This window comes from Geospiza fortis, unplaced genomic scaffold, assembly GCF_000277835.1.
Source record: "Geospiza fortis unplaced genomic scaffold, GeoFor_1.0 scaffold784, whole genome shotgun sequence".
NCBI lineage: Eukaryota > Metazoa > Chordata > Aves > Passeriformes > Thraupidae > Geospiza > Geospiza fortis.
This window is the reverse complement of record NW_005054599.1, coordinates 71391-96641: the sequence shown is the minus strand read 5'-3', so window position 1 is coordinate 96641 and position 25251 is coordinate 71391. Positions and strand designations below refer to the sequence as shown.

The following is a 25251-nucleotide window of genomic DNA, read 5'->3' as shown; positions in this document are numbered from 1 at the left end:
CTGGTTTTCAAGTGGCTTGTATGAATTGTATGAATCTATGTGTCTCAGAGAGCTCCTCTGTAAAGAATTTAAATTTTCATAAAATCATAGAATGCTTTGGATTGAAAGGGACCTTAAAGGACATGTAATTCAAACCCCCTGCCATGGGCAGGGACATCTTCCACTAGGCCAGGCTCAGAGCCCCATCCAGCCTGGCCTTGGGTTAAAATTCTATTTTTAAACAAGTTTAAATGCTATTTTAAATGGTAATATATTACTATGATTGCCCACACTACCAAGGCAAGAGATAGTGAGGGTTTCTGGAAGCCTTTGAAGTCTTTGAATGAGACACACATTCCAGATATTGCACCAGGTTTTCAAAGGCATCAAGCATTGAAAGCCAAAAGATATTTCAACGTCTCTGTAAATCAGATGCTGAAATTATTATAATCAAGTATTCAAGGAATTAATACAAATACTGCTGAGGAGGAATAATAAATGGGAATTATGAGCTATATTTTGACAGTGTTTTTTTTTTAATTGTTGTGAAGGAGGCTTCTCTGTCTTCCTCTCCTGAAGCCTGCTAGCAGCCAAACAAACAAAAAGCTTCAGTTGATCTGAAAGGATTTTTCACTTTAGAAAAATCTTTATTTGGCATATTAAGCAGGCGAGTCAAAAAAATTCGACTTCATTAGAGCAAAGCAGGAGTGATTAAATTAAATGTGCCTGGAGAAGAAAGCCCTGCCCTGGATCAACAGGGCAGTGGGAGCTTGTCTGTCCCATCCTGGTGCTTTTCTAAACACTTTTTGAAGTACAGAAGGCAGAGCACTCAACACTTCAGCTTTGTCACAGCTGACAGCCTGTCGGGTTTAATGAAAATGCTCTCAGTTTAGAAGATGACAGAAATTACATGCATTTCCCCTTTTATTTCTCTGTCATCTTTTTCTGTCTCGCATTTCTGCAGGAGAAGGAGGGGTTGGTTATTAAAAGCATTACATAAGTATGCAAAACATGTTAAGAAGAAAAGAGGAAAAGGAAAATCTTTAGCCCTGCAATTATACACAATGTCTGTTGGTGGGAAATGTGGGATAACATCTGATATGTGGCAATAACTATTTACTTTTAGCTATCTTTAAAGAGGGTGAGGGAAAAATCTCTAGATAATGCTTTAAGTGAAGGTTTTATTGTACAATTGCCTGAGTAATTTCCAACAGGAAGATGATCTAAGCAGTGTTAGATAGCTTGAGTGTGTTCATAACTTCTCCAGAAAATACAGCAAGATAACACTGAGCAATTTCTTGGCTCTGCAAAGCTTTTACATTCCTCTTTTATTAAGTGGCAGACTTTTAATAAGTGTGTCTGCTCTCACAAAGCCAAAAGCGTAACTGAGGAAACTCACTGCCAGGACTGAGCAGGGAAGGCTTCACCTGCAAATATCACTCAGTACTACAAGATGTGGAAATAGCCCACAGATCCTTTAAATTCATCACCCAGCCACTCCACATCCTCATCCCCAATCCACACCCCAGCTGTGATTCCAGAACAGGGTTTAAAGGGAAGCTCTGCATTTGATCTTCTCACTTAATTTATGTGGCAGCTTTTTTCATGCTTATCCTGAGAAGAGAGGCAAATTTGATTGCTAACAATGCCCTGTGTAGGCCACCTCTCAAAACTGTGCAGAGCATCTGAAAATAGTGACAGCTGTGGAAGAGCACAGAGGAAGGGATTTATTTTTAAACTTTGGCCCCATTTGTGTGATCTTAAACTTGGGCATTCTAGTAGTGTCCAAAGGTGTGAAATGGGATAATGGAGAAATGGAATTATGAAGTGAAAAGGAATTATATTTATTTAGCAAAGGTGAAAATGGACCCCAGAAAGAGAAAGCTACAGGAAGCCTTCACATGCATGAGGGGCACATTCCTGCCTCTCAGCTGTTTGGGCTCCACTCACTTGACACAAATGCACAGCAGGTGCAGATTTACTGGAGGGACCAAAACAATCCCAGCCATCCCATTAACACCTTTTAATCTGTTCCTGGGCCTGTGGTGTGTTTGCAGCCTCTCCATTGCCATCCACCGTGGCACAGTTTGGTACCAGAGTCACATCCCAGCTGGAAAACCCTGATGTGAGCCTTGCCCGGGCTGCAGAGGATGTGTGTGCGCAGAGCAGGCAGGGCTGGGGGATTGCTGAGGGCACAGGGCTGGTGGATGCTCACACAGCTGGAAACAAAAGCAAGGCAGGGCTGTCTTTGCTGCATCCCCCAAGCCAGGCCTTTCACTGTGATTCCCATCTCCTCAAGCTGTCATTTTGTGCTGCCCACGGAGCATAAGGGAGGCAACTGTGCCTCAATTACCTGTAGTTCTTATAACGTATTCCAACTTTGGCCCCATTTGTGTGATCTTAAACTTGGGCATTCTAGTAGTGTCCAAAGGTGTGAAATGGGATAATGGAGAAATGGAATTATGAAGTGAAAAGGAATTATATTTATTTAGCAAAGGTGAAAATGGACCCCAGAAAGAGAAAGCTACAGGAAGCCTTCACATGCATGAGGGGCACATTCCTGCCTCTCAGCTGTTTGGGCTCCACTCACTTGACACAAATGCACAGCAGGTGCAGATTTACTGGAGGGACCAAAACAATCCCAGCCATCCCATTAACACCTTTTAATCTGTTCCTGGGCCTGTGGTGTGTTTGCAGCCTCTCCATTGCCATCCACCGTGGCACAGTTTGGTACCAGAGTCACATCCCAGCTGGAAAACCCTGATGTGAGCCTTGCCCGGGCTGCAGAGGATGTGTGTGCGCAGAGCAGGCAGGGCTGGGGGATTGCTGAGGGCACAGGGCTGGTGGATGCTCACACAGCTGGAAACAAAAGCAAGGCAGGGCTGTCTTTGCTGCATCCCCCAAGCCAGGCCTTTCACTGTGATTCCCATCTCCTCAAGCTGTCATTTTGTGCTGCCCACGGAGCATAAGGGAGGCAACTGTGCCTCAATTACCTGTAGTTCTTATAATGTATTCCCTGGAAAAGGTGGATTTGCTTTATGAATATTTCAGGAGTGCAGAAACTGCTTGTGAACCAAAGTCTGACATCTCGTGCTTTTCAAATCAAAATTCTAAATATCCCTCTAACCTAAATTTAGGCAGACCTTGTTAAAGGGTACAGATGTTGAGTAGCACTATTTGATAAGAAGTTAGGGTGGCCAAAATGGTTTTGAGTAATCTATACACTCAGACAGTGTTGTGAGTAATTGGGAATGTGAAAGGAAAAGGAAGAAAGCCTCAGCATAGGGCAGAACATTATATCAAGTAGATACAGCATCTCATTGGTTGAATTTATTGCTACTACGTGACTGTATCATTTCATCCAAACTTTACGACTAGAATATTAAAATGTAAGATGTAAGACAGCTTTGCCTTTTTTTCATGTAAGCTTTTCAATGCCACGTTTCAGACATCTGGCTGTGAAACTGAAATATTACCCATTCAGGTGATTTTACTACTGCACTCCACAGTATCTTTGTTCCTAAGTCTTCTCTATGCAAGCAATTTAAGTTTTCAGAGGCATATGAAGTCAGTATGGCTCCTGTATAAGAAGGAACCTCTCTAGCCTGTAAATCTGTAAATCCACCGGGGCTGGAGTACAGCATTGCTCATGGCTGAGGAGAGAGCACTTCCCACCCAGTTCTTCCTCCTCCTTTGCACTTTCCCTTGCTCAGCTCTTCTTCATCAGCAAAAGAGCTCAACACCTTTTATGCCTCAATTATGGTGATTTATACAGAATCCCAGGATCCCTGAGGTTGGCAAAGCCCTGCCAGCCCATGGAGTGCCAGCTGTGCCCCATGGGCACCTTGTCTCCAGCCCAGAGCACTCAGTGCCACCTCCAGGGCACACCTGCAGGGATGGGCACTGCAAAGCTCCCTGGGCAGCCCCTGCCAAGGCCTGAGCTCCCTTTCCATGGGCAAATTGCTGCTGCTGTCCCAGCTGAGCCTGCCCTGGCGCAGCCTGAGGCCGTTCCCTCTGCTCCTGTCCCTGTTCCCTGGGAGCAGAGCCTGACTCCATCTGGCTTCCCCCTCCTGTCAGGGAGATTTAGAGAGAAATAACATCACCCCTGAGCCTTCTTTTCTCCACACTAAACAACCCCACAACTTATTTAACCCTGATGCTGTTATTTAATAATTCTGGATACTTCCAAGGATGAGAGAGACGGGCTGGTGTTGTTTTATTCAATGTTCTCTGCTTTGAGGGTCAGACTGGTGACATGAAATGGTTTTTTTTTTCCAATTTCTTTTATATTATGGTTTAAAGGATATCACCCTCTGTAAAGAAACCATTTCCTTTCTATCTTCTCTCTGTTGGATTGCTTTCCCACTGATGCATCTGTGAGCAAGCATCCTGACTACACTTAATTATTAAGAAGTCATTGTTCAAACAGAGCTCTGAAGAACAGGAATTCTTTCATCCTGCATATTACTGGACATTAGTTCATAATGGGTCTCAGCCTTGGGTATTTCTCCCCTACTTCTGGAGCCTGATATATTTTATAATACCTAGATACAGGTACATATATTGTAAGAGCTACCAGCTACAGAGAAATTTAGCAGACATGAAAAGGAAAAGATATTCACATTTTTGGAAAAGCACACACTGCTTAGATTACAGTATTTTTAAGTGGACATATTAACCAGGTGAAGCTCAAGTTTTCAATGCATTCTAAACAAGTTATTTCAATTTATTGCATTATGGAAAGTGCATTAGAGCAAACATGTACTGTGTTGATTTTAGGGGAGTTTGTGTCCTTGCCTTTAAAGTGGGCACTTACAGAACAGAGACAGTTCTGTGAGTGCCAAATGATAAAAACTGCTCATGTGACCATATAAACTGTGGTATTTTCCACATAGTCTAGAGCTAATAACTTTAAAAAATAATATTCGAAGAAAATTTAACCTGTAATACTTTTACTTTGAGAGAACAGTGGTAGAAACTCTGACCTTGAACATGGCAGACTTGTTTGGTTTTGGAGATTGTGGCTTTGCTGGGCAGGGTGGGATGGGACTGCTGCTCACACTGGAGCTGTTTAACTTGCAGGCATTGCAGGTGGGAGCAGCATCCCTGCCTCTCTAACCCCTACAGCTCTGCTGATGAATTGCATCAGATCATCCTACAACACTGGACTGAACTGGGTTAATGCACTGGTTCTTTACCCTTTATTTTACTTCACATACTCCTTGTATGTTTGTTAATAGTCATACAGACCATGGCACATTTCTCTCCTTCATTCTTCACATTTTTCTTAAAGATCTCTCTGTTTCTGCACATGAAGTACAAATAAAATACACATTCATTTATTCCTTTTGTGCATTTACAGTGAGCACTTGGTGAGCTTGGAATTGGCAGCTCTAAACCCAGCAACAACGAAATCTTCAGGCCCTGTGTCCTCCGTCCTTCAGTGTGAGAGTAACAACCTGCAGATATTTTAAACCCTGCAAATTCTTGTGTCTTTCAGGACCTAGATTTCTCATCACATCCACGGGAGCCTTGTATATTTTAGATGTACAAAACGAAGATGGACTGTACAACTACCGCTGCATCACCAGGCACAGATACACGGGAGAAACGCGACAGAGCAACAGCGCCAGACTTTTTGTATCAGGTGCTCCTTTTCTGCATCTTCCTACATGAAATGAAATTAAATGTTGCCTGTGTCTCTCTCTAGTGTGCCCAGCTGGCAAGGCATGTTCTTGTGTGGTTTCTGTCAAATGGAAGGTGGGGAGCCGCTGTAAAATGAGATGGGTCATTTAAAAACCCTTACTTTTTTTAAATATGTTTTTCACATCTTAGTGGCTGTTTCCTGAAGGTCCCTAGGGTGTACCTGCATTCAGCGTGGTGATTTTTAGCAGGTTTGGAGTACTTTATACAGGGACTGTGGATGGGATTTATCCCTTACATGAAATAACATGATGTGGACATGCAGTATTTTTAAGGTAAAAAAGAGAATTTTTAATTTCTGACTCCAACATTTATAGATTTCTAAAAGTGACAGTGGATTGGACGGTGACAGTGCCACATCTCCAATGACACTGGACAAACTAACAATCTATCAAATTTTTCTTTTTCTATAAAAGAATGTAAAACAAATAAGTTATTCATATAAAGTGCGTGAGAAAGTTCGTTATCAGAATGTAAAGATCAGAAAGTTTAAAAAAACTTCAAAAAACAAAGTAACAATCCCTCCTAAACTAGACTTGTGCAGGGGAACATAATCACCTTAACCTCACTGTTTAACTAAAGAAGAGGAGCACTTTTGGGGGTAATGTACCTGCCCTGCTTTGGGGTGACCTGAACTGCCCCATGGTGCCTGTTCCTCTCTGTTGACCTCAGCAGGAGTTCAGGACATTGCACTCAGCTGTAAATATTTCCACCTCAGGGTTCTCATGTCATCTGAGGTGCATTTCAGCCTTCCTTTTCATTCATCCATCCCATTCCCACCCATACTGAAGTAAGCAAATATTAAAGTAGCTATGATCCCATAAGGAGTTTAAACAAAGAAAGAGAAATAAGTAATAAAGATCTTCTACCTCTCAAAAAAAAAATTTACTTCTGAGATAAATAATGAAAACCTTTACCTTTAAGCAACTCATCTTTAAAACAATACCCTATAAGTGAACATAACCCACAAATACAACTATAAGAAAAGCTTATAAAAAGTAAGAGAGATTTCACAATTACGAATTTCCCTGGATGACTGCTATTCATAAAATTTAAAACCACAAAAAACTATTTACTTATAAAAAAGTCTCTATAACATTAGTAAAAAAAATTTCTCTCCCTAAGTAAACTAAAAAATGACTATTCTAAAAGTAGCAAACTGACTGAAATCTTAAATTTTACTTCTTTACATTATCATTAAGAAAGAAAATTATAAGAAGAAAAGAAGTGTCTTAAAAGTTTTATTCTAATTCTTATTACTCTTCCTTTTAATTACCATTAATAATTTTTTCTTTATACCCTTTTAAAATTTTACACCTACTTCACCTTTCTCCTAATCCTACATCACAAAAAAGAAAATTAAAAAGACATTCTAATAAGTACACTAGTAATTATCCAAAAAATCTTAAATTGATGAACCAAAACCAAAACACCTGGGGAAAATAGTATGTTCCCCTGCTTCCAGGAGGGATCTCCAGCCAGAAGGAGAAGGTGACCTGTGCCAGTGCACCAGGGGTGCTGCAGACAGACAGAAGGACTGAGAGGCAGCTCTGGGCTGAGCCCCAGGGCAATTTGTGCAGCAGGTGCGAAAACGAGAAGGCGGAATGGGCTATTTTAACTTTTCCTTGTAGTTTTAAATGAACTCCTGCTTGCTGTGTGTGTGATGGACAGTTGGGTTCCTCACAGCCACCACACACTCAGGGCTCTCTCACTGCTGCTCCAACACAGATTTTTCCCCATATTTTCCTCAGTGAGAGTGAGTTCTAGTTGTGGGTGAGGGGAAGAAGGAGCTGATCCCAAGCCTGGGTCTGGAACTTGCTCTCAAACATTTCTGTGAAGGGTTAGCACTTCTCCACCTCCCCTTCCTGTCCCTCATTTGCTGCTTGTCCATAACTGCTCCCTTTGCTTGCAGGTGAGCAAATCCAGCGTGCTTTTCCTACATCCACAGAGCTCACTGAGGCTGTATCCCAGACTTTCTCCCCATATCCTCACCCCACAGATATCATCCCCACCATCCCACTGAAAGCCCCACATGGCTTTTTCTCCTTTTCCCTGTTGCTAAGTTTCCTTAAAGGCCAGTTAGGATCTGGTGACTTTCCCAATCTGACAGTCAGTGGGGTCATTCCCCTTTTGACCCTTTCCTCTCCTCTTCTGTCAGAATAAAACTCCATGGTCAGGTCTCAGCTCTCCACCCCTCTGAGTGTCCTAAAGGAGACAGAGGTGAGCACAAGGTTTTTCCTTATTAACCTGCCTCTTGCCCTCCTCCAAAATGGACATTGAGCCCTCTGAACATACAGGCCACTACAAATATAATAATTATTTAAAAAAAAATATTGGGATTGTTCAGGTTAGAATCACTTACCAGTCAGTTCCAGGAGTTTTTCCCGTTGATAGGTGTCCCTGGTGGGTAGAACTCTTGCCCCTGCTTTCCCCAACCAGATGAAGAAGTTCTCCTGCACAATAATCTGCCTGTTGTGGTCTTTTGAGAACAGGCAGGATTCCACCCTTCCAGCTGGCTCCATAATATGGTCTGCTTCCGTGTGAAATCATGTTAAGGCTGAGCCAGTGGGAACATAAATAAAATCAGGCTTGTATCTTGGTTACCACAGGAAAAAATTCTGGTTATCTCACTGAACAAAAGGGGGGAAATGAAAGCTCTGCCTTGTTTGAAATTTAGGACAAACAAGCACCTTAAAGGATGTTCTCTGTCAAGAGCTCCCTTTTCTATTCTCCTCCACAGACCAAACTGAAATAGCAAATTTTACCTGTGTGCAATAACTGGCTTTTTTAATTCAACAGGGTTAATTATCATGATCAGGGCTAGAGTGGGCTCTGATTTCCAGTCCTGTTAATCTACTGAGCAAGTGCAGCAATCAGGGGCAGAGTTTGTATCTTAATATTTCTCTAACAGGTTTTTCTTTTTCTGTACTGGAATTTGTATTTTTAAAGAGTGACTCCTTTAAGAACTGGGATCAGAGAATCCATGAACATAGTTCTGAAAATTCTACTTGCATGAGACCTACCTTTTTGCCTGCCTTTTCCATCCATATTTGTTCTTCACTTGTTTAGGGATGAAATAGTTTGTGGTGGATGTTTCTCATATTTCCTGGCCACATTTAACACAGGTTAAGCTTTATTATTGCTTTAAAATAGTGAGACTGGTAACGTGCAGATAATAGCAAATAAAAAAATTGCAAAAATAGTGAATAATTAATATGTCTATATTAATGAAAAAAAAGAAGTTCCAAATTCTATTTTGAGTAAGAACATAATCTTGAAATCACATGACATTTCTAAATAAAACTAAACCCAAAGCCATTAACATGCAACAGAATATACTTCTAAGAATCATTATAGTGTCCTTTTCCAACAAAAAATTTGTCCTGCAATGAATCTCATCTCCCAAAATCATTACTGCTTTTTAACTTCCACACTCTGAAAAATCCTTATCATTTTTAAAGCTCAAAAATCTTCCTCTTCTGTCCTTCAAAGAAGTTCCAAAGTAGAATATTTTAAAACAGTATTTTTGCCTCTGTTTTTCACCATTTTCCTTGCTGGAAGTCATTTGCAGCCAACTGTCAAAGCATAGTAAAATAATAATTCAAAAGAGGCTAAACACATATTGGAAATGGGTTATGTTATTTTGGTATTTTTTTGCCTCATTGCAGGTGATTGCAAATTGTACTTTGTTTGGCTGTTTGGTTTTTTTTTGTTTTTTTTTTTATTTTTCCCCTCCATAACTGAAATATATGAACTGTAGGAGTTTTAAATAGGAGTCTGTTCCAGGGACAACCTGAAGAAATGCTTTTACTGTCCATTTAAATGTATAATATATATTAATATAGATTATATATTAATATAACATATATTTTTTTCCACAGAGTGGAAGAAAACAGGTCACTGGAATCATATCTTGTGTATCCCTGAATATATTTGTAAAACCTCCTCTATAACAGCAGGGTGAAACTTTCTTCATTATGCAGGCAAATCTCAGTTTAGCTGTCTTGCAGCTGGGACTCCAGGCTGTGCTGCTGCTGACAGGGCTCAAGTTGAGAAGGAACAAAGGGAAATAACTCTGGGATAGAGAATCCAGGATCTGCTCTGCTGCTTGAGTAGGGATGTACAGATAATACCTCTAAAAAGCATTTATGCTTTTTTTATTATTTAAATATTTAATTACTTGCAACTGAAGAAATTGATTTCCTGTAGATGTAACCTTCCTAAGAGCCAGAAGCTGTAATTTCTTGCCTGCTTGTGGTTTTACTCTCAGTTAATTCCCCACAAAAGAATCTGAGCCTGGTTACAGGGATGCCTGATGACCCAAAGGGCGAGAGAGGAGCTGGCTGATCAATTAGTCAAATTGACATTGGCCTTCCCAACAGCATCCTGGCAGATTGTGCTTTCACTGAGCCAGACATAAACAGCACAGCAAGCTCAAAAATTTGTCCCATCTTGGTGCCAAATGTGGACCTGGAGGCCACTGATTCATCCAAAAACACTCATTAAACCACGGCCGATGCCTTCCTAATGAGACACTCAGCAAGCTGAATGTGCCTTTGCCCTCAGTGGCTCAGGGTTTTCCTGGCCTAGAAAGCAGAAAAACCTCTGCTGTCACCTTTCACAGGACTTGCCATTTTTGGGGTTTTATTGAGATATAGTCACACAAAAAAAAACCCCAAAGATATTTTGTCAATTTTTTTAAATATCATGGTTTTGGTTTCTGGATTGATAGTTTAACTTGAATAGCCTTAAGATGTTTGCTCTCCTGGGTGCCCTCCCAGTTGTGGCTGCAGTTCATAAAGATATATTCAAGCTCATTTTAAACCAGCTAGCTCAGGTACTGATTACTTTTGGAATAGATTGAATTCAGCATGAAGTGCTCCTTTAATCTCTCCAGCTCCATACAGGAACCTGCTGCAGCTGCCCTGTGAGCAGCACTGATTTTGCTAAGTTAGAATGACCCTTGAAAATGCCAGAAGTGTGGCAATCACACCTACATCCAGTCAGCTGTGGTTAGATATTCCCAAAAAGGGGTCAGTGTGTCAGGTAGGTCAGCATGTGGAGTTTCTTTGTGAGACAGAAATCTTAGCAAAGCACGTGCATGTGATGAGAAAATACTTTGATGGATTTTTTTTCAGTATTTTTGTTGCAATAGCTCCAGGATGGGCTGCAAAAAAAATTTAAATAGTGTCAACCTCTATCTCAAAAACTTTCAAATCTGAAATTACAAACCAAGCACTATTTCTGATGGGTACATGCACCTCTGGTGAAGACAATCCTGCCAGACATCTGTGAGATACATAAATCTGTGCCAGGTGCTGCACAAGTGAGGGCTGCAGTTGTCAGCAAATTGAGCACAGAAAGATGCACTATTAAGCTGTAAGTTGGTCTTGTCACGTTAAGTTCTTTTCCCACAGAAGAAGAAAAGGCTTGTCTGTCATTTTGACTGCAGATAGAAATCCCTGTGCCTTTGCCCATTTGTCTCCTGACAAGGGAATAAATTGCTCCCTTAATTCAAAGCCTTCAGACCACCGAGAGAAGGGACAATGTGTTGGCTCCAATCTAGTCGAGAAGTGGCAATAATTGCTAAGGCAACACATTTCTGGCTCTCTGTGCCTCTCACAGGGAACATGAAGGATGACCAGCAAAACGTTTGCCACCTGGAAAAAATCCAGGGAGAGGATTTCCAAGCAGTGATGAGTTGCTTCAGCAGCATGTGCTGCTGGATCCCAGCCACCATGACTCAAACTGGTTGGCTGGGTCAGAGAAGCAAACTGTAGTGCCCAAAACACTGGGCAGGCAAGTCAGAAAATGCAGGAGTGTGGTGGTGCTTGAGAGAAAAGAATCTTGACTCCATGTTTCAGAAGGCTGATTAATTATTTTATGATATATATCATATTAAAATAAAATGATATAATAAAACTGTACTAAAGAAAGAGAAAGGAGACATCAGAAGGCTAGAAAAGAAGGAATAATAAAATCTGAGAGACCAGAGCCTTGACACAGCTGGACCATGATTGGTCATCAAGTAGAAATAATTCACATGAGACCAATCAAAGATGCACCTGTTGGTAAACAATCTCCAGACCACATTCCACAGCCATCAGATAGTTATTGTCTACATTTCATTTCTGAAGCTTCTCAGCAGAAAAATCCTGGTGAAAGGATTTACATAAAATATGTCAGTGACGCAGGAAATAAAATATCGACACGTTGCTTAGCGAGTTAATTTTAAGTTTCTCTGTGTTTCCCGCTTCAGACCCAGCGAATTCAGCTCCATCTATCCTAGATGGGTTTGAGCACCGCAAAGCCATGGCAGGACAGCGAGTGGAGCTGCCTTGCAAAGCATCAGGGCACCCGGCACCAAAGTACCGCTGGCTGAAGGACAACGTGCCCTGGGAGCCCGACAGCCGCTTCCGGCAGACGGTGACGGGGCTGCTCATCGAGAACACGCGGCCCTCGGACTCGGGCAGCTACGTCTGCGAGGTGTGGAACAACTACGGCACCGCCGAGGTCATCGGCCGCCTGCATGTCACACGTAGGTCCTGCCTTGGTGCCACCAGGGAGAGGGGAGTGTTGCGACACATCCTTATAAACGGGTTTTGCATCGGTTCGTGAATTGATCTCAGAGTGCGAAAAAAACGACACAGCACAGGGGATTCGCAGTGATCATCATAAACAAATGCAGCGACTGTCCTGGTTCAGAGAAAATTTGGGAGAGAATTCCCAAAGGGGCTCCTCTAGGAAAGCAGATTCAATTGGCCCCTTCCCCCAACCAGTCCGGGAGAAAATACCTCCTCGGAGAAAAGTGGAAAAAAACTGTTTATTAAACAATAAAGCCTAAACAATATTAAACAATAAAACCCCTTGCTGCTCCAAAAGAGATGACAAACTGAGAAAGTCCCTCCATGGGCTGTAGCTCAGCTCACTCAGTCTCTTATCGGTGCTGGAAATGTCGCAGGCCAGGAAAAGCAAAGGAGAGCTCTGTCCTGCTGTCTGTCCATCCGCAGACAGCACAGGCCAGGAGCAGGAATGTGGAGGAGTGAGTGCAGTGTCTGAAAACAAACTGCAGCTTCTTCTCTCTCCCTTTCACTCTCTGGAACAAGGCTTAAAGGTGTAAAACTTATTATTCAGCATAAACAGAACAGACAATTGGGGATAAAAGCATCACATAGTCAACCCAGGACAGTGACCACAGCAAAATGCAATAGAGGTGTCTCTGTCTCTCTGGGAGCCTCTCAGGAACCCCAGCCAGCCCCAGGTCGGCAGGCAGTGGGGGGACACTCTCTTGTGCCCCGAGGGTACTGAAGGCAGCCAGGCTAGTTGCCTTTGCAGCAGAAGAGACGCTAGAGACATTGGTAGAAGATAAAAGGGTCGACTCCTAGCAGGGGTTAATCCAAGGCTTTATTCTACGAGTCCCAAAGGAGCTCCTACACCTCACAGGGCCTCCTGCTGAGCATCCCCAGGAGATGTGCCAAGGTTGCATTTTGCTGTCACTATATTACAAGAGTTCTATTGTCATTACATTGCAAAGGTTCCATATTGCTAGAGTTTCATACCTCCTTGATGTTTCTCAGAGGCAGCTCCTACTGACTCTTCCTTGTCCTCGTAGTAGCCAACTGACTCCAGTTCTCCCACAGCCAACCAATCCACTCTTTTATAACACTCTTCTTATTTGCTACAGCTGTGGCCTGTTAAAATCAGGCCTGCTCCTAATCCTTAATAATTGACTCAGCTGCCACTCTTTAGGGGGTAAGATTACATCTATACTACCTTTATTTACTTATGTTCTATGCCCCTACAACATTTAAAGGGAGGTGGAAACTGAAAGTAGATAATATTCACAGAGCCTACTTTGTGTTGTTCCACAACTTTGAGGACTTTAATCATTTCTAGGATAAATTAAGGAAACAGAAAGTACAGCAAGATAAGATAACAATTTGATACTGATGCCTAAACAGTTTTGTTTTTATGAATTTTTCATATATTTGAAGCTCTGAAGAATATTATTATGGAGTTATGTAGCTCCTAGTATTTTTAGAAGAGCGGGTGCAGGCGAAGAAAGGGCAAAATGCCCCTTTCTCCTTTCTCTGGGTTCAGTGTTGCATACAGCAAACACACCTGTGAACAATAGCTTAGCAAGCCAGAAGCTCTGTTCAGGCCTCAAGATCTTGGCAAGCAAGCATCTCCAACAAGACCAGGATTTCAAACAGGGTCTTTTTTTGCTGGTCCCAATTTCTGTCCTTTTCACGATGATTGTGAGGCAGATGAGAGAAACTTTGGGCAGAGATTTACAGGGAGAGCATGGGCCAGTCCCTGCCTGGGACAGGTTTCTGGCAGTGGGCAGCTGTTGGAATGCTAGACTAGATGCTGAGAATTTTAAACTTTGCGTGCTGGAAGGCACAGACTCACAAGAGAGCACTACATTTGAGGCTGTAGAGAAGACTTCCAAAATTGATTGATAGCACTGGGATTATGGGTGTGTAGTTAATTAGAAGTGTGTAATGTCACAGGGTAGAAAACTTAGAGTTTGAGGTTTTCGAATATAAAAATAAATATGAAGCAAGATAGAAGTTTTATAGCAGAGGCAAGTTGTTCTTCACCTTCTTCTTCATGGGTTTAAGTGATGTTTTGTAATTGGACAGAAAAGTCTGCATTGTGGGTTTTGAGGGATCAGTTATTGGGTTAAAAGGGAAAATAATCTAAGTGTCATTTCTTAATGACATAGTTTAGTCTTAAAAGACCCTGTAAGAAGAGATAGTTGGCCATTTTGTGCCTTGCTAATGAAAGGCTGCACAACTCATGGGTGTGAGGCTGTTTCACTGATAAGAAACAATAAACATTTGAGTCCAAACATGAAATACCATCTCAAGTGCCTTCAATCCCAACCTCAACAGAGGTAGAAAATAAATACAAAAAACTCACAGACAGCAGCTTTTATTGAGGTGGCCAGTGTTATGAGGAGATGTCGGAGTTCAGATAAGTCCCTGCCTTTTGCCCAGGCCTCTGGCAGCAGGCAGTAACTTTATTGAGGTGGCCAGCACCACAAAACTCACTCTTCACACACATGATGGCTGATTTGGTCTATTATAGAATAAATTATGCATTTAATAGACATAAAACTAACAGTCATAGGACCTAAAACAGATTATATACTCCACAGAAATAAGGACAAAAGAGACTACTAGTAAATAAATACAGCATGAGGGTAAAGGTACCATTAATTTTACAGCTAGCAAAGAAATTATTTAACTCAGGATCCAATGTTTCTTACCAACCAATTTATGATAGAGCACACATCAAAATCCTTTCCCTCAATTCCCAGGAAAATAACCATGGAATCTCTGTCCAAACTCCAGGGAGAAGTCCCATATGTTTATCAGGGGGTGTGTGTAGGAGGCTTCTGCCTCTGTGATAATTCATGTGTCTTTTATAGTCTTTGTAAAACAATGTCTCTCAGTCAAGAATATTTAGTTTTCTTTTATCTTTTCCCACATCTTCTCTCCAGACTAAGATGTTGATTCCTAGCTGGGGCCTGAGCCCTTTTGGTGCCAGAGATGAGCCCTTTGGGCCTTTCACCTGCCTGGGTTATCTCTTCCATATGCACCAACCATCTGTGATGGAGAGAGGGAGGACATGTCCAGCCACAGCCAGCACCCCAAAACCCACTCTCACTCACAAGTCCTTCATAATGACCACTCAGGTCTACTACAACATGAATTATTTAGAATAGACACAAGGAAAACAGACACAAGACTTTAAACAGACTTACTTACCACACAGAATAACACAAAAAGAACTACTAGTAGATAAAAACACAGTTTACCATGATAAAGGTACCTGTGTTACAGTTACCTATAGCTAGTTTAGTTATCTAAACCATAAAGAAATAGTTTAGATTAGGAGCCAGTGTCACTTACCAATGAATGATAGTGATGTGCAGAAGTCTCCTAATTTCTCTCAATCCCAGGGGAGTATCTCAATACCAACATCTCAGCATCAAGGAGAACTCTCCACACACTCAGAAAGAGATTTCTGATTTTATTAAAATTGTAGGGGTCGTTTATAATGGCAAAAGTAGTTGTTTGTTGGTCACTTATTTCTGCTTATCCTTTCCCATGCATTCAAAGCAGGATGTTTATTGCCTAAGGGTGTTTTCAGCCGAGATAATTCATCACAAGACAAACCATTTGGGCCTAGTTTAGATTTGGGGAAGTAGATAAGTCTTTTGCTGTGCCAGGGGGTGAAAGGTCCTGTCACAGTTGATTGTTGATGTTGTTGCCTGATATCAAAAGAGAAAAACCCTTTTAAAAGTGCTGAAATGGTAAAATAAAACCCAGACCTTGATTGGAAGCTTCCAGGTGTCCCAATGGTCATGGGCACACCCAGTACTGGACCTCTACAATTTTATAAGTTTAACGAATTAGTATTCTTAACAAATACTTTCCAATTAAAGAGCTGTTGGTTAGGTAATTTTTGGAGTAGGTCCAGGGCTTCTTTGCCTCACTTCTTGTTATTTCTTCTCAGATTCTGGTTGTGAAACAAAATGTTCTTCTTGTAGGTCCTCTACTTAAAAATAGGACTAAACAGTATTTCAGGAACGTGTTAGAATGTTAGGTTATTGTTCTAAAATTTAAGAGAAAGGGTGGGAAAAATACTAGGAGCTACATAACTGTGATAATATTCTTCGGAGCTACAAATATATGAAACATTCATAAAAGCAAAACTGTTTAGACATCAGTATCAAGTTGTTATCTTACCTTGCTGTACTTTCTGTTTCCTTAATTTATCCTAGCAATGATTAAAGTCCTCAAAGTTGTGGAACGACACAAAGCAGGCTCTGTGGAGATGAGTTAGTTGGCCAATTGAGTGATCAGAAGTGCAAATGGATGCAATTTCCAGTGTAGCTCTATAATTTATCACATGGAGGATATGTAATTTAGAAGCATGAATTGGGTGCTGGAAAAGAAATTGCAAATGTTCTCATAAATAAAGCTGCCAAACTCTCATTGCCATGACTCATGGATCTCAGTAATATTGAATACTCATACTTCTCCTCAGTCGAGTATTCATGTGTGAATATTCTGAATGTTTCACAAATTCTACAAAGATAATTATTACTTCAGGAGCACCGCACTGGAAAAGTGTTATGCTACTACTGTTGAAAAATCCCACAAAATTGTTTCCTGGAATAGAAATAATGCTCTGTGAACTAACATTTCCACCTAGACAGCATGGCTAGCAAACTGAAAAGGGAGAAGTTTGTGAACAGTTCAGGCCATAAAAATATCCTCACAAATAATGGCACATAATGGTTTTGGGCATAATAAAACCGAGGCAGAAAAATCTGCCATTCTCGAATTATAACTGAGGAGTTTTGGTTCTAAATGTATTCATCAAAATACTCATAAAAAACTGAGTTGAGTTCCATCTGTCTTGTATGATGCAAAGTCAAAACTTGCAGAGACATGATGTAATTGTACTGGTGATGATACTCAAAGCATCCCCAGTGCCTGGTGATGTGTTTTTCCAAATGACTCTGCACTCAGACAGCCAGTGGAAATTCTCTGGATCAGGCTGGCAGGAATAAAAGCTGGACAAAGAAATTTTACCCTCCTCTGCAATGTTTTACTCTCCGCTGCAATGGAGGATGTGACTTGCTTGCATCATCATGGCTCTGGCATATTAGTGATGCACTTTGAGTGTGACTATTTTGTTTAATGGATTGTTGCCAGTTTTTAGCTTGTGTAGCATTTTTATAGGAAACAGAGATATTCGGTGACTTTAACAGGCATGTGAGCACAGATCAATTAATGCTTTGGACCTTTGTCTGTAATCCAGAATGTCTGAGGCCACTGTGTGTTTTTTTCCAGGCCTCTGTTCCTCGTTAACCCCTATGGATTTATTCCAACTTTGATGTTATAAAATATTTAATAAAATGAACAAGTTACTTTTCTTTTTTATGTGTGTTTGTGCAAGCTGCTAAAAGAAAAAATGGGATGGTCTGTATTTTGTGTCAGAGATAGCATCAGTGGTGATAGCAATCCCTATCTTTATAAGGAAGTCAAACCAATTTATACAAGGCATGAGATGAAATCTGTGTTCTGCAGTGCTGATAAATCCTAGGTGGCAGGATAAAGATTGTTTTCCTTGCATTTACATTTATGACTTTCCTTCAGCACTGTTCATCCTCTTTTTTTGCCACGTAAAACTCGCATTCTCCTGTCCCACTGTTTCTTTAGGCTGACTTGAAAATATTGTAATCCTCCCACATCAAAGCAGAAAATCTGGTGAGCCCACACAGTAAAACCCTTCCATGTGGACATATCAGATGGATATCCATGGGTGTACCTGCATTAACATCTTCCACTCTTGAAAGCTAATCTTGTAATTGGCATTTATTGCACTTGTTCACATCAGGGAGTGCTTTGGGAAAGTGTAAATTTGATTCCTTTTGCCAGAAATTAAACCAGAAAATGAATTTCAGGAATGCACTTAATGCACAAGATTCAAAGGTCTGCACTTAACTGTGAAATAACATCCTGCCCTCCCCAAACCTGTGCAGTGCCATATTAAATCCTTCAGCACTAGTGGTGTTACTTGTAGGTCTGATCCTACCGTTCACCTGGGCATGGGATTATGTGTTGAATTTGTTATCCCTGTAGATCTATTTTTTTGTTCTGGGTGTTGGTGGGAAAAAATGTTTTTTTTAGAGCAATACAGTTATCTATTATTAATTGTTATTTATTTATTTGGTGTTTTCTTTTAAGAAGAGTATGGCTGTGATTTTTATTGCTCTTCTTAACTAACAGTTGATTTGTTACTTGCACAGAAGTGCACATTTATACTGAATACACTCTATTTCTCTTTCTCTCTCCCTTATTTCAACCCAAACCTCCAGAACCGCTAAAAGCCACCATCAGCCCGCGCAAGGTCAAAAGCAGCGTCGGCAGCCAAGTGTCCTTGTCCTGCAGCGTGACGGGGACCGAGGACCAGGAGCTGTCCTGGTACCGCAACGGGGAAATCATCAACCCTGGCAGCAACGTGCGCATCACCGGGGTCAACCGCGAGAACCTGATCATGGACGGCATGGCCAAGAGCGACGGCGGCGCCTACCAGTGCTTTGTGCGCAAGGACAAGATGTCAGCCCAAGACTACGTCCAGGTGGTGCTGGAAGGTCAGTCTCCACCTGCCTGGCAGGTCTGGTTTTCAAAATTATGCAAAGGTCGCCTTTGGTGCTGTTGTTTTAGAGTGGTGATGCCTTAAGGATCTAGAAATGAAGCAATGCGCTTTCGAGGCAATATTCACAGAATCACAGAATCACTGGGTTGGAAGAGAGCTTCAAGATCATGGAGTCCAGCCCAGCCCCAACAGCTCAACTAAACCCTGGCCCCCAGTGCCACATCCAGGCTTTGTTAAACACACCCAGGGATGGGGACTCCACCACCTCCCTGGGCAGCCATTCCAGAACCTTCTCACCGTTTCTGTGAAAAACTTTTTCCTAATATCCAACCTGTATTTCCCTTGGTGCAGCTGGAGGCTGTGTCCTCTTGTTGTGTCAGTGCTGCTGGAGAAAGAGCCCAGCCCCAGGTGAGCACAGGCACCTTTCAGGAGCTGTGCAGAGTGATGAGGTCGCCCTCGAGTCCCCTTTTGTCCAGGCTGAGCAGCCCCAGCTCCCTCAGGGGTTCCTCACAGGGTTTGTGTTCCCAGCCCCTCTCCAGCCTTGTTGGCTCCTCTGGACATGCTCAAGCATTTCAACATCCTTCCTAAACTGAGGGGCCCAGAACTGGACACAGTATAGGTGGTAATAGGTATAGGTGTAGGAGGTATTGGTATAGGAGGTAATCTATAATAAAAATAGGAAGGTAACAGGATCTGGTCTTTAATTGGAGGCCTCCAGGAGCAGAAAAATACCCAGCTTACATAGGGTGAACACAGTTTTATAAGTTTAGTAAATAAGCATAATTGACAGGAATTCCCAATTAGAACCTCAAGTAATGAGGTAATTCTTCCCCCTGGTTCCACCTCTTCTGGAGGCCCTTTTTCTTCAGCTACTAGCTGTACTTCGTTTATGAGAAAGTGTCTTGGGAGGGTAGCTCATCCTTGGCTCCCAGGAAAAAGCAAGATGGGTTTGAGGCCTTTGGGAATGTGTTTTGTCTTTCTGTCTATCAGGGTAGGAAAAGTACTGGAGTTAGCTAGGAACTGTGTAACTATACACTAATGGTCTACTCTAATTCAAGAGTTATTAATATATACTAAGAATATATAAAGGCAAAAATCATTTTGGCACCAGTGGAGTTTACAAAAAAGAAGGTACTTATGAAATGTCCATGGGGTTTATTGAGCCCTACTCATAAGAGAATGGAAAAATCAATTTGAAAAAAAAAAATCCTTCCCAAGCCAGCCTCTGTTAAAAATCCAAAGACTGCATTTCTGGTTGGGTGTATTGGCTAATGGCTTGGAGATCATCTTAAATAACTGATACCATGTTCTACATGATAATGAAGTGAGGAAAGTCATCAATTTGCACAGAGGCATCTCTCTAATGAGGCTGTGGTGCAGGCATGGCATGGACACTATTTTTAGAGTCTCTGTAGAAGAAGAAGAGATTACCTGCCTGGACCGAGTTACCTCGGCAACCATCTCCCGTGACTAGGAAAGCCTAAAGAGCATATTGATAATCTATCATGGTGTCTGCAGAGTGCAGGTTATCAGAGAGCAACAGCAGGGAAGATTTCAAAGACACTCAGGTCTCACTGGGAAAATAATGTCTGCTTTCATCTCAAAAAAAAAAGCCTGTCACTTGAATTAAAAAAAGAGGGGGAAAAGAGAAGGAGGGGTGGCAGAGGTACATAGTGTGCACACTCACAGATTTATTGGTCCTGTGTCAGCTCCCTTTCAGGATAAAAAGCTTTTTTTTTTTTTTTTTTGTTGCTGCTGTTCTGTTTTCTGAGGGGTGACAGTATCCAGTACACCACAAAGGAAAGAGAGAGAGTCAGGAATGAAAATAAATAAATAAATTAGAAACTCTGTCACATAACAAATGGGACAGAAATGAAAGAGAGAGGGGGCAGAGGAAAATAAAATTAAATCAGATAAAATCAAATGCTCTTCCAGAGATGCTGAGGCCTTTCAACATTCTGAGAATGCCAGTGCTTATCTTTTTACCATGTGGCAAGCAAGGGAATTTTGCAGCCCTGTTTTTTAAAGTAACATCTTCAAGGGAAAACAAACACACACTGCATGACCACAGAAAGGACTTCCTAACTAATACCAGGGTGTCAGCACTCCTAAATGTCACCCCACTGAACTCTCTGGAGAGGTGGATATTTAATCCTGCTCCCTGCTTACAAAGTTTCTGTGCCCACCCATTTTCTTTATTCATTTCCCTGGTACAGGCTGAGTATTTTGGGAGACAGTTCACAAGATAAAGTGTTTGAATGCTCTCATTCAGAGAAATATTTATCTGAAGCACAAAACGACCACTGAAAGAAATTGGCATCATTGCTGTTACTGGCAGTCTGTATTCAGAAAAGCTTAATTTAACACTTTCCCAAACAGGGCATTGCATGTCAGGACTAAACTACTGTGTGAAACTAACCTATGGAAGTTGTGCCTGGCTCTTGGCAACAGGATTCATCCTTAACTTCCCAAGGAGCTAAAATCTACCAGGAGAAGAGACTCTCCAAATGTGTTGAGGTTTTGCTGTATGTCTTTTATAATGAACTCCATATGGTTTTAAAACTTTTCTGCAGGAACACAGCAGCTCATAGAAATGCCTGATCCTATTCAAGTGTTTTTCCTACAGCAGATCCATTACCAGGTTTCTCAGAAGATGTAAAAGAAACTTGCCATAAGCAAAGGGTCATTTGAGTCCTCTACTGGCAGAATTTATTTCCCTCTCTCAGTGGTCATTTAAGTCCTCTACTGGCAGAATTTATTTCCCTCTCTCAATAATTAGGGTTACATCCTGGAAAATCATTGCTTGTGTTGCTTCTAAGAAAGATCTTGGCTTATGGGATACACTCCAGTGTCACCGTCATATTTTCTGGAAAAATCTTTTTGCCCAGGATTTTCTCCTGGGAAACTGAGAAACCTCAGAGAAAAATGAAAATAATAATTATCTGATTTCCTTCTCCTGAAACTCAGCTGTGTAGACTTGAAACAATGAGCAATTCTTTGCATGTTTTTTTCCATTTTCTATATTGTAAGTCTTGATTTAGTGATATGATAGAAGTTAACGTTCTACAGGTGAAGAATCTCCTTGATCATTCCATGTCAGCACTTGATGGAGGTTTTGATTGGCAATGGATAAACCTCTCGAGACGTGTTTGTTCTCTCTTCTGCAAGGGCCCAGCAGAAGAATTACAAACACAGTCTTTTTTTATTTTAATTATACAAAAAAGGGTGAAATGTCACTGTCATATTTTCTGGAAAAATCTCTTTGCCCAGGACTTTTTCTTGGGAAGCTGAGAAGCCTTGGAGAAAAATGAAAACAATAATTATCTCATTTGCTTCTCCTGTGTTTTGCTGCTTTGGAATGTGTTTGGACATTGTTTACCAACAGGTGATTGTTTCATTGGTTTCTGCTGTGAATTGTTTTGACTTAATGGCCAACTGTGGCCAAGCTGTGTGGGACTCTGAAGAGAGAGTCACGAATTTTCATTAGTATCTTTTAGCCTTCTGTCTGTATCCTTTCTGTATTCTTTAGTATAGTTTAGTATAATATTCTTTAATATAATATAGATCATAAAATATTAAATTAGCCTTCTAAGAGCATGGAGTCAGATTCATTCCTTCCTGCCATAGGGCACTCCACAAATAAGACACTCTAGGGTAGAGGGGACAAGCTTTAAACCACCTAAGCACTCTTTTCCTGCTTTTCTCTCCCTCTGCAGACGGAACTCCCAAAATCATCTCTGCCTTCAGCGAGAAAGTGGTAAGCCCAGGAGAGCCAGTGTCCCTGATGTGCAACGTGAAGGGGACTCCCCTGCCCACCATCACCTGGACACTGGATGAGGACCCCATCGTGAAGGATGGCAGCCACAGGATCAGCCAGATCATCACCTCTGAGGGCAACGTGGTCAGTTACCTGAACATCTCCAACACCCAGGTCCGGGACGGGGGCGTTTATCGCTGCACTGCCAACAACTCTGCGGGAGTCGTCCTGTACCAGGCTCGAATAAACGTAAGAGGTGCTTGTCAAATCAGCTCCTCAAAAAAAACACACATAACTCATTGTAGTGGAGAAGAAGATTGTTGCATGTGATGAGATTTTGGAATGCCAAAAACCGACTTAATGGTTTTGTCCTCCTCTTTTCTCCCCCTCTGCTCTCTTTTCCCACCCTGCCTCTCCAGCCCCATCTAGAAAGTGTATGGTATGATTAAATGTTGGAAGAACCCTTTGGCTTGTGTTCTTTAGTCTATTTTTCCTCTACTCATCTCTACTGGTTCACAGTCTCTTTGCTTTAGTCCTGCTGTGCATGTTTTGTTTTCCTTCTCCTTTCCTCCTTTACCTGTCCAACATCCATTGTAATTATTCATGTATACAGAACTTTACCTTGAATTTCTGGTTCTACATGGCATCATACCCATCCTCATGGGTATATATATACTTTATATACATAGCAAATAAAAGAAGCTAATTGTTTCAGTGTTCTCATGTGTAACAGAAGTCTAGCTCCATATCAGTGTTAGTATTTCACATTAATTAAATCACACTCAGCCTTTTAATTTGTAACACAGCAAAGATTTTATCAGGCAAGCGCTGGATAACACAAATATAGACCCCCACATAATTAGCATGGATGCTGCAGGGTAAGGAAAAAGTAGAGCATACAAAGATTAGGGAAACTGCTTAAGCAGCTCTTAAAAGTAAAAATCTGACAAATGCTAAGAACCGCGGCACGAGCCACATCTACTAACATCTGTATATCCAGAAATAATTTCACCCATTCCCTCAAGCAAACATGCCTTTAAATTGTCCTCAAGAGCTCCTTTCCTTGCCTTGGCAGGGCCAGCGAGCATCCGGCCCATGAAGAACATCACGGCCATCGCTGGGAGGGACACCTACATCCACTGCAGGGTCATCGGGTACCCCTACTACTCCATCAAGTGGTACAAGAACTCCAACCTGCTGCCCTTCAACCATCGCCAAGTGGCGTTCGAGAACAACGGCACGCTGAAGCTCTCGGACGTGCAGAAGGAGGTGGATGAGGGCGAGTACACCTGCAACGTCCTGGTCCAGCCCCAGCTGTCCACCAGCCAGAGCGTGCACGTGACAGTGAAAGGTGAGCACAGCTGGGTCTCGGGTTTCGTGTTGCTGAAATGGCTCCCGAGGTATAAGAGTCTTTTTTCCCAGCCCCGCGACTGAAGAAGAAGATGAGATCCCTCAGCTCTGTTTTTCAAGGTTGTTTATTTTCTCTTATCTAATACATTCTTTCTCTGACCTGCTGAGATCTGTCCAGCAGGTTGAGTTGAGGCATGCTGACCACCCTTGGGGTGGTATTAGCTTTTTATACTAAGAACTACATATACTTTATTTACAATAATTCTCCAATACCTATCACCTATGTTAGACAGTCTGTCTCCACCCTACCAATCCAGAAGTGTCACAATCACAGCAGAATATGGAGGACAAGAAGAAGAAGAAGAAAGACTGGACATGCCCAGATTCCTCCATCTTGTCTCTTGAACCCCCTTCTAAATCCCAAAAATTCTACATTTTCACCCTGTGACAAATTAACTGTAATTCTACTCAGACTCTTGTGGCTTGTAACTCCTCACACAAAGCTGCTAATTGTTGCCATGGGTTAAAATCGAAGGCACAGGTGTCTCTGACTCTGTACCAAGGTCTCTGAGTCCCTTGCCAGCGTCTAGAGCCCTCCAGGCAGTCAGAGGAATGTTCTGGGTTCCAACAGTTGGGAAAAGCAGAGCCTGGCTAATTGCTGGGTCATTGGTGGAATTGCACATGTAGGATCATCCTGGCAGGCAGGTAATGAGCAGTTTGAGGAGGTTAATCCAGATTTGTGTTAATTTTTAATGATGACACAGAGCTAATCAGTCATTGTGTCTTGTTCTCTCCTGACTTTTACCCTCCTTGGCTCAGCTGGTCCTTGTTGTTGTTGCCTCTGAGTAGGGGCTTTGCATCTTGAGTTTGCTACGAGCACTTTTCACTACAACTAAATCAGGAAATTAATGGTTTGTCACACACATTTCACTGGTGACTGTTTCTCTACTGGACAATAAAGCTCCAATTTTCATTAGCCGGTGACTTTCTGGCTTTTAAAACATGAGATGAGAATTTTAATGTCTGTACTTTTGCCACTAAGCAGAGACAGGAACTAAAAGCATTAACCTTGCTTTCCTCTTATTAAGTGATTACCTGAGTGCTCTTCATGCTTAGAAAGATAACACTGTAAATAAATGTGACTTGAAATTTTAATAGGATGCTTCAAATCTAGTCAAATAGTCCAAAACAAGGATGTTCAGATGGCCCTGAAAGACTTCAGAAAGAGATTGAGAACAGGAAATTTTTACCATTGTGTCCTGACTGTTCTGACATTGGCA

General features: G+C 41.7%; 1 protein-coding gene across 1 annotated transcript in view; it reads left to right on the top strand.

Annotated features, from left to right (window-relative positions):
• Positions 1 to 23861, top strand: part of LOC102035765 (Down syndrome cell adhesion molecule homolog) — a 286600-nt gene extending 262739 nt beyond the window's left edge. Inside the window, exons 4-8 of the mRNA XM_031064516.1 lie at positions 5480 to 5626; positions 11942 to 12220; positions 18584 to 18859; positions 22581 to 22870; positions 23697 to 23861. Of these exons, the coding sequence (XP_030920376.1) occupies positions 5480 to 5626; positions 11942 to 12220; positions 18584 to 18859; positions 22581 to 22870; positions 23697 to 23720 (1016 nt within the window). The 3' untranslated portion in view covers positions 23721 to 23861. The remainder of the gene's footprint in view (positions 1 to 5479; positions 5627 to 11941; positions 12221 to 18583; positions 18860 to 22580; positions 22871 to 23696) is intronic.
• The last annotated feature ends 1390 nt before the right edge of the window (positions 23862 to 25251 follow it).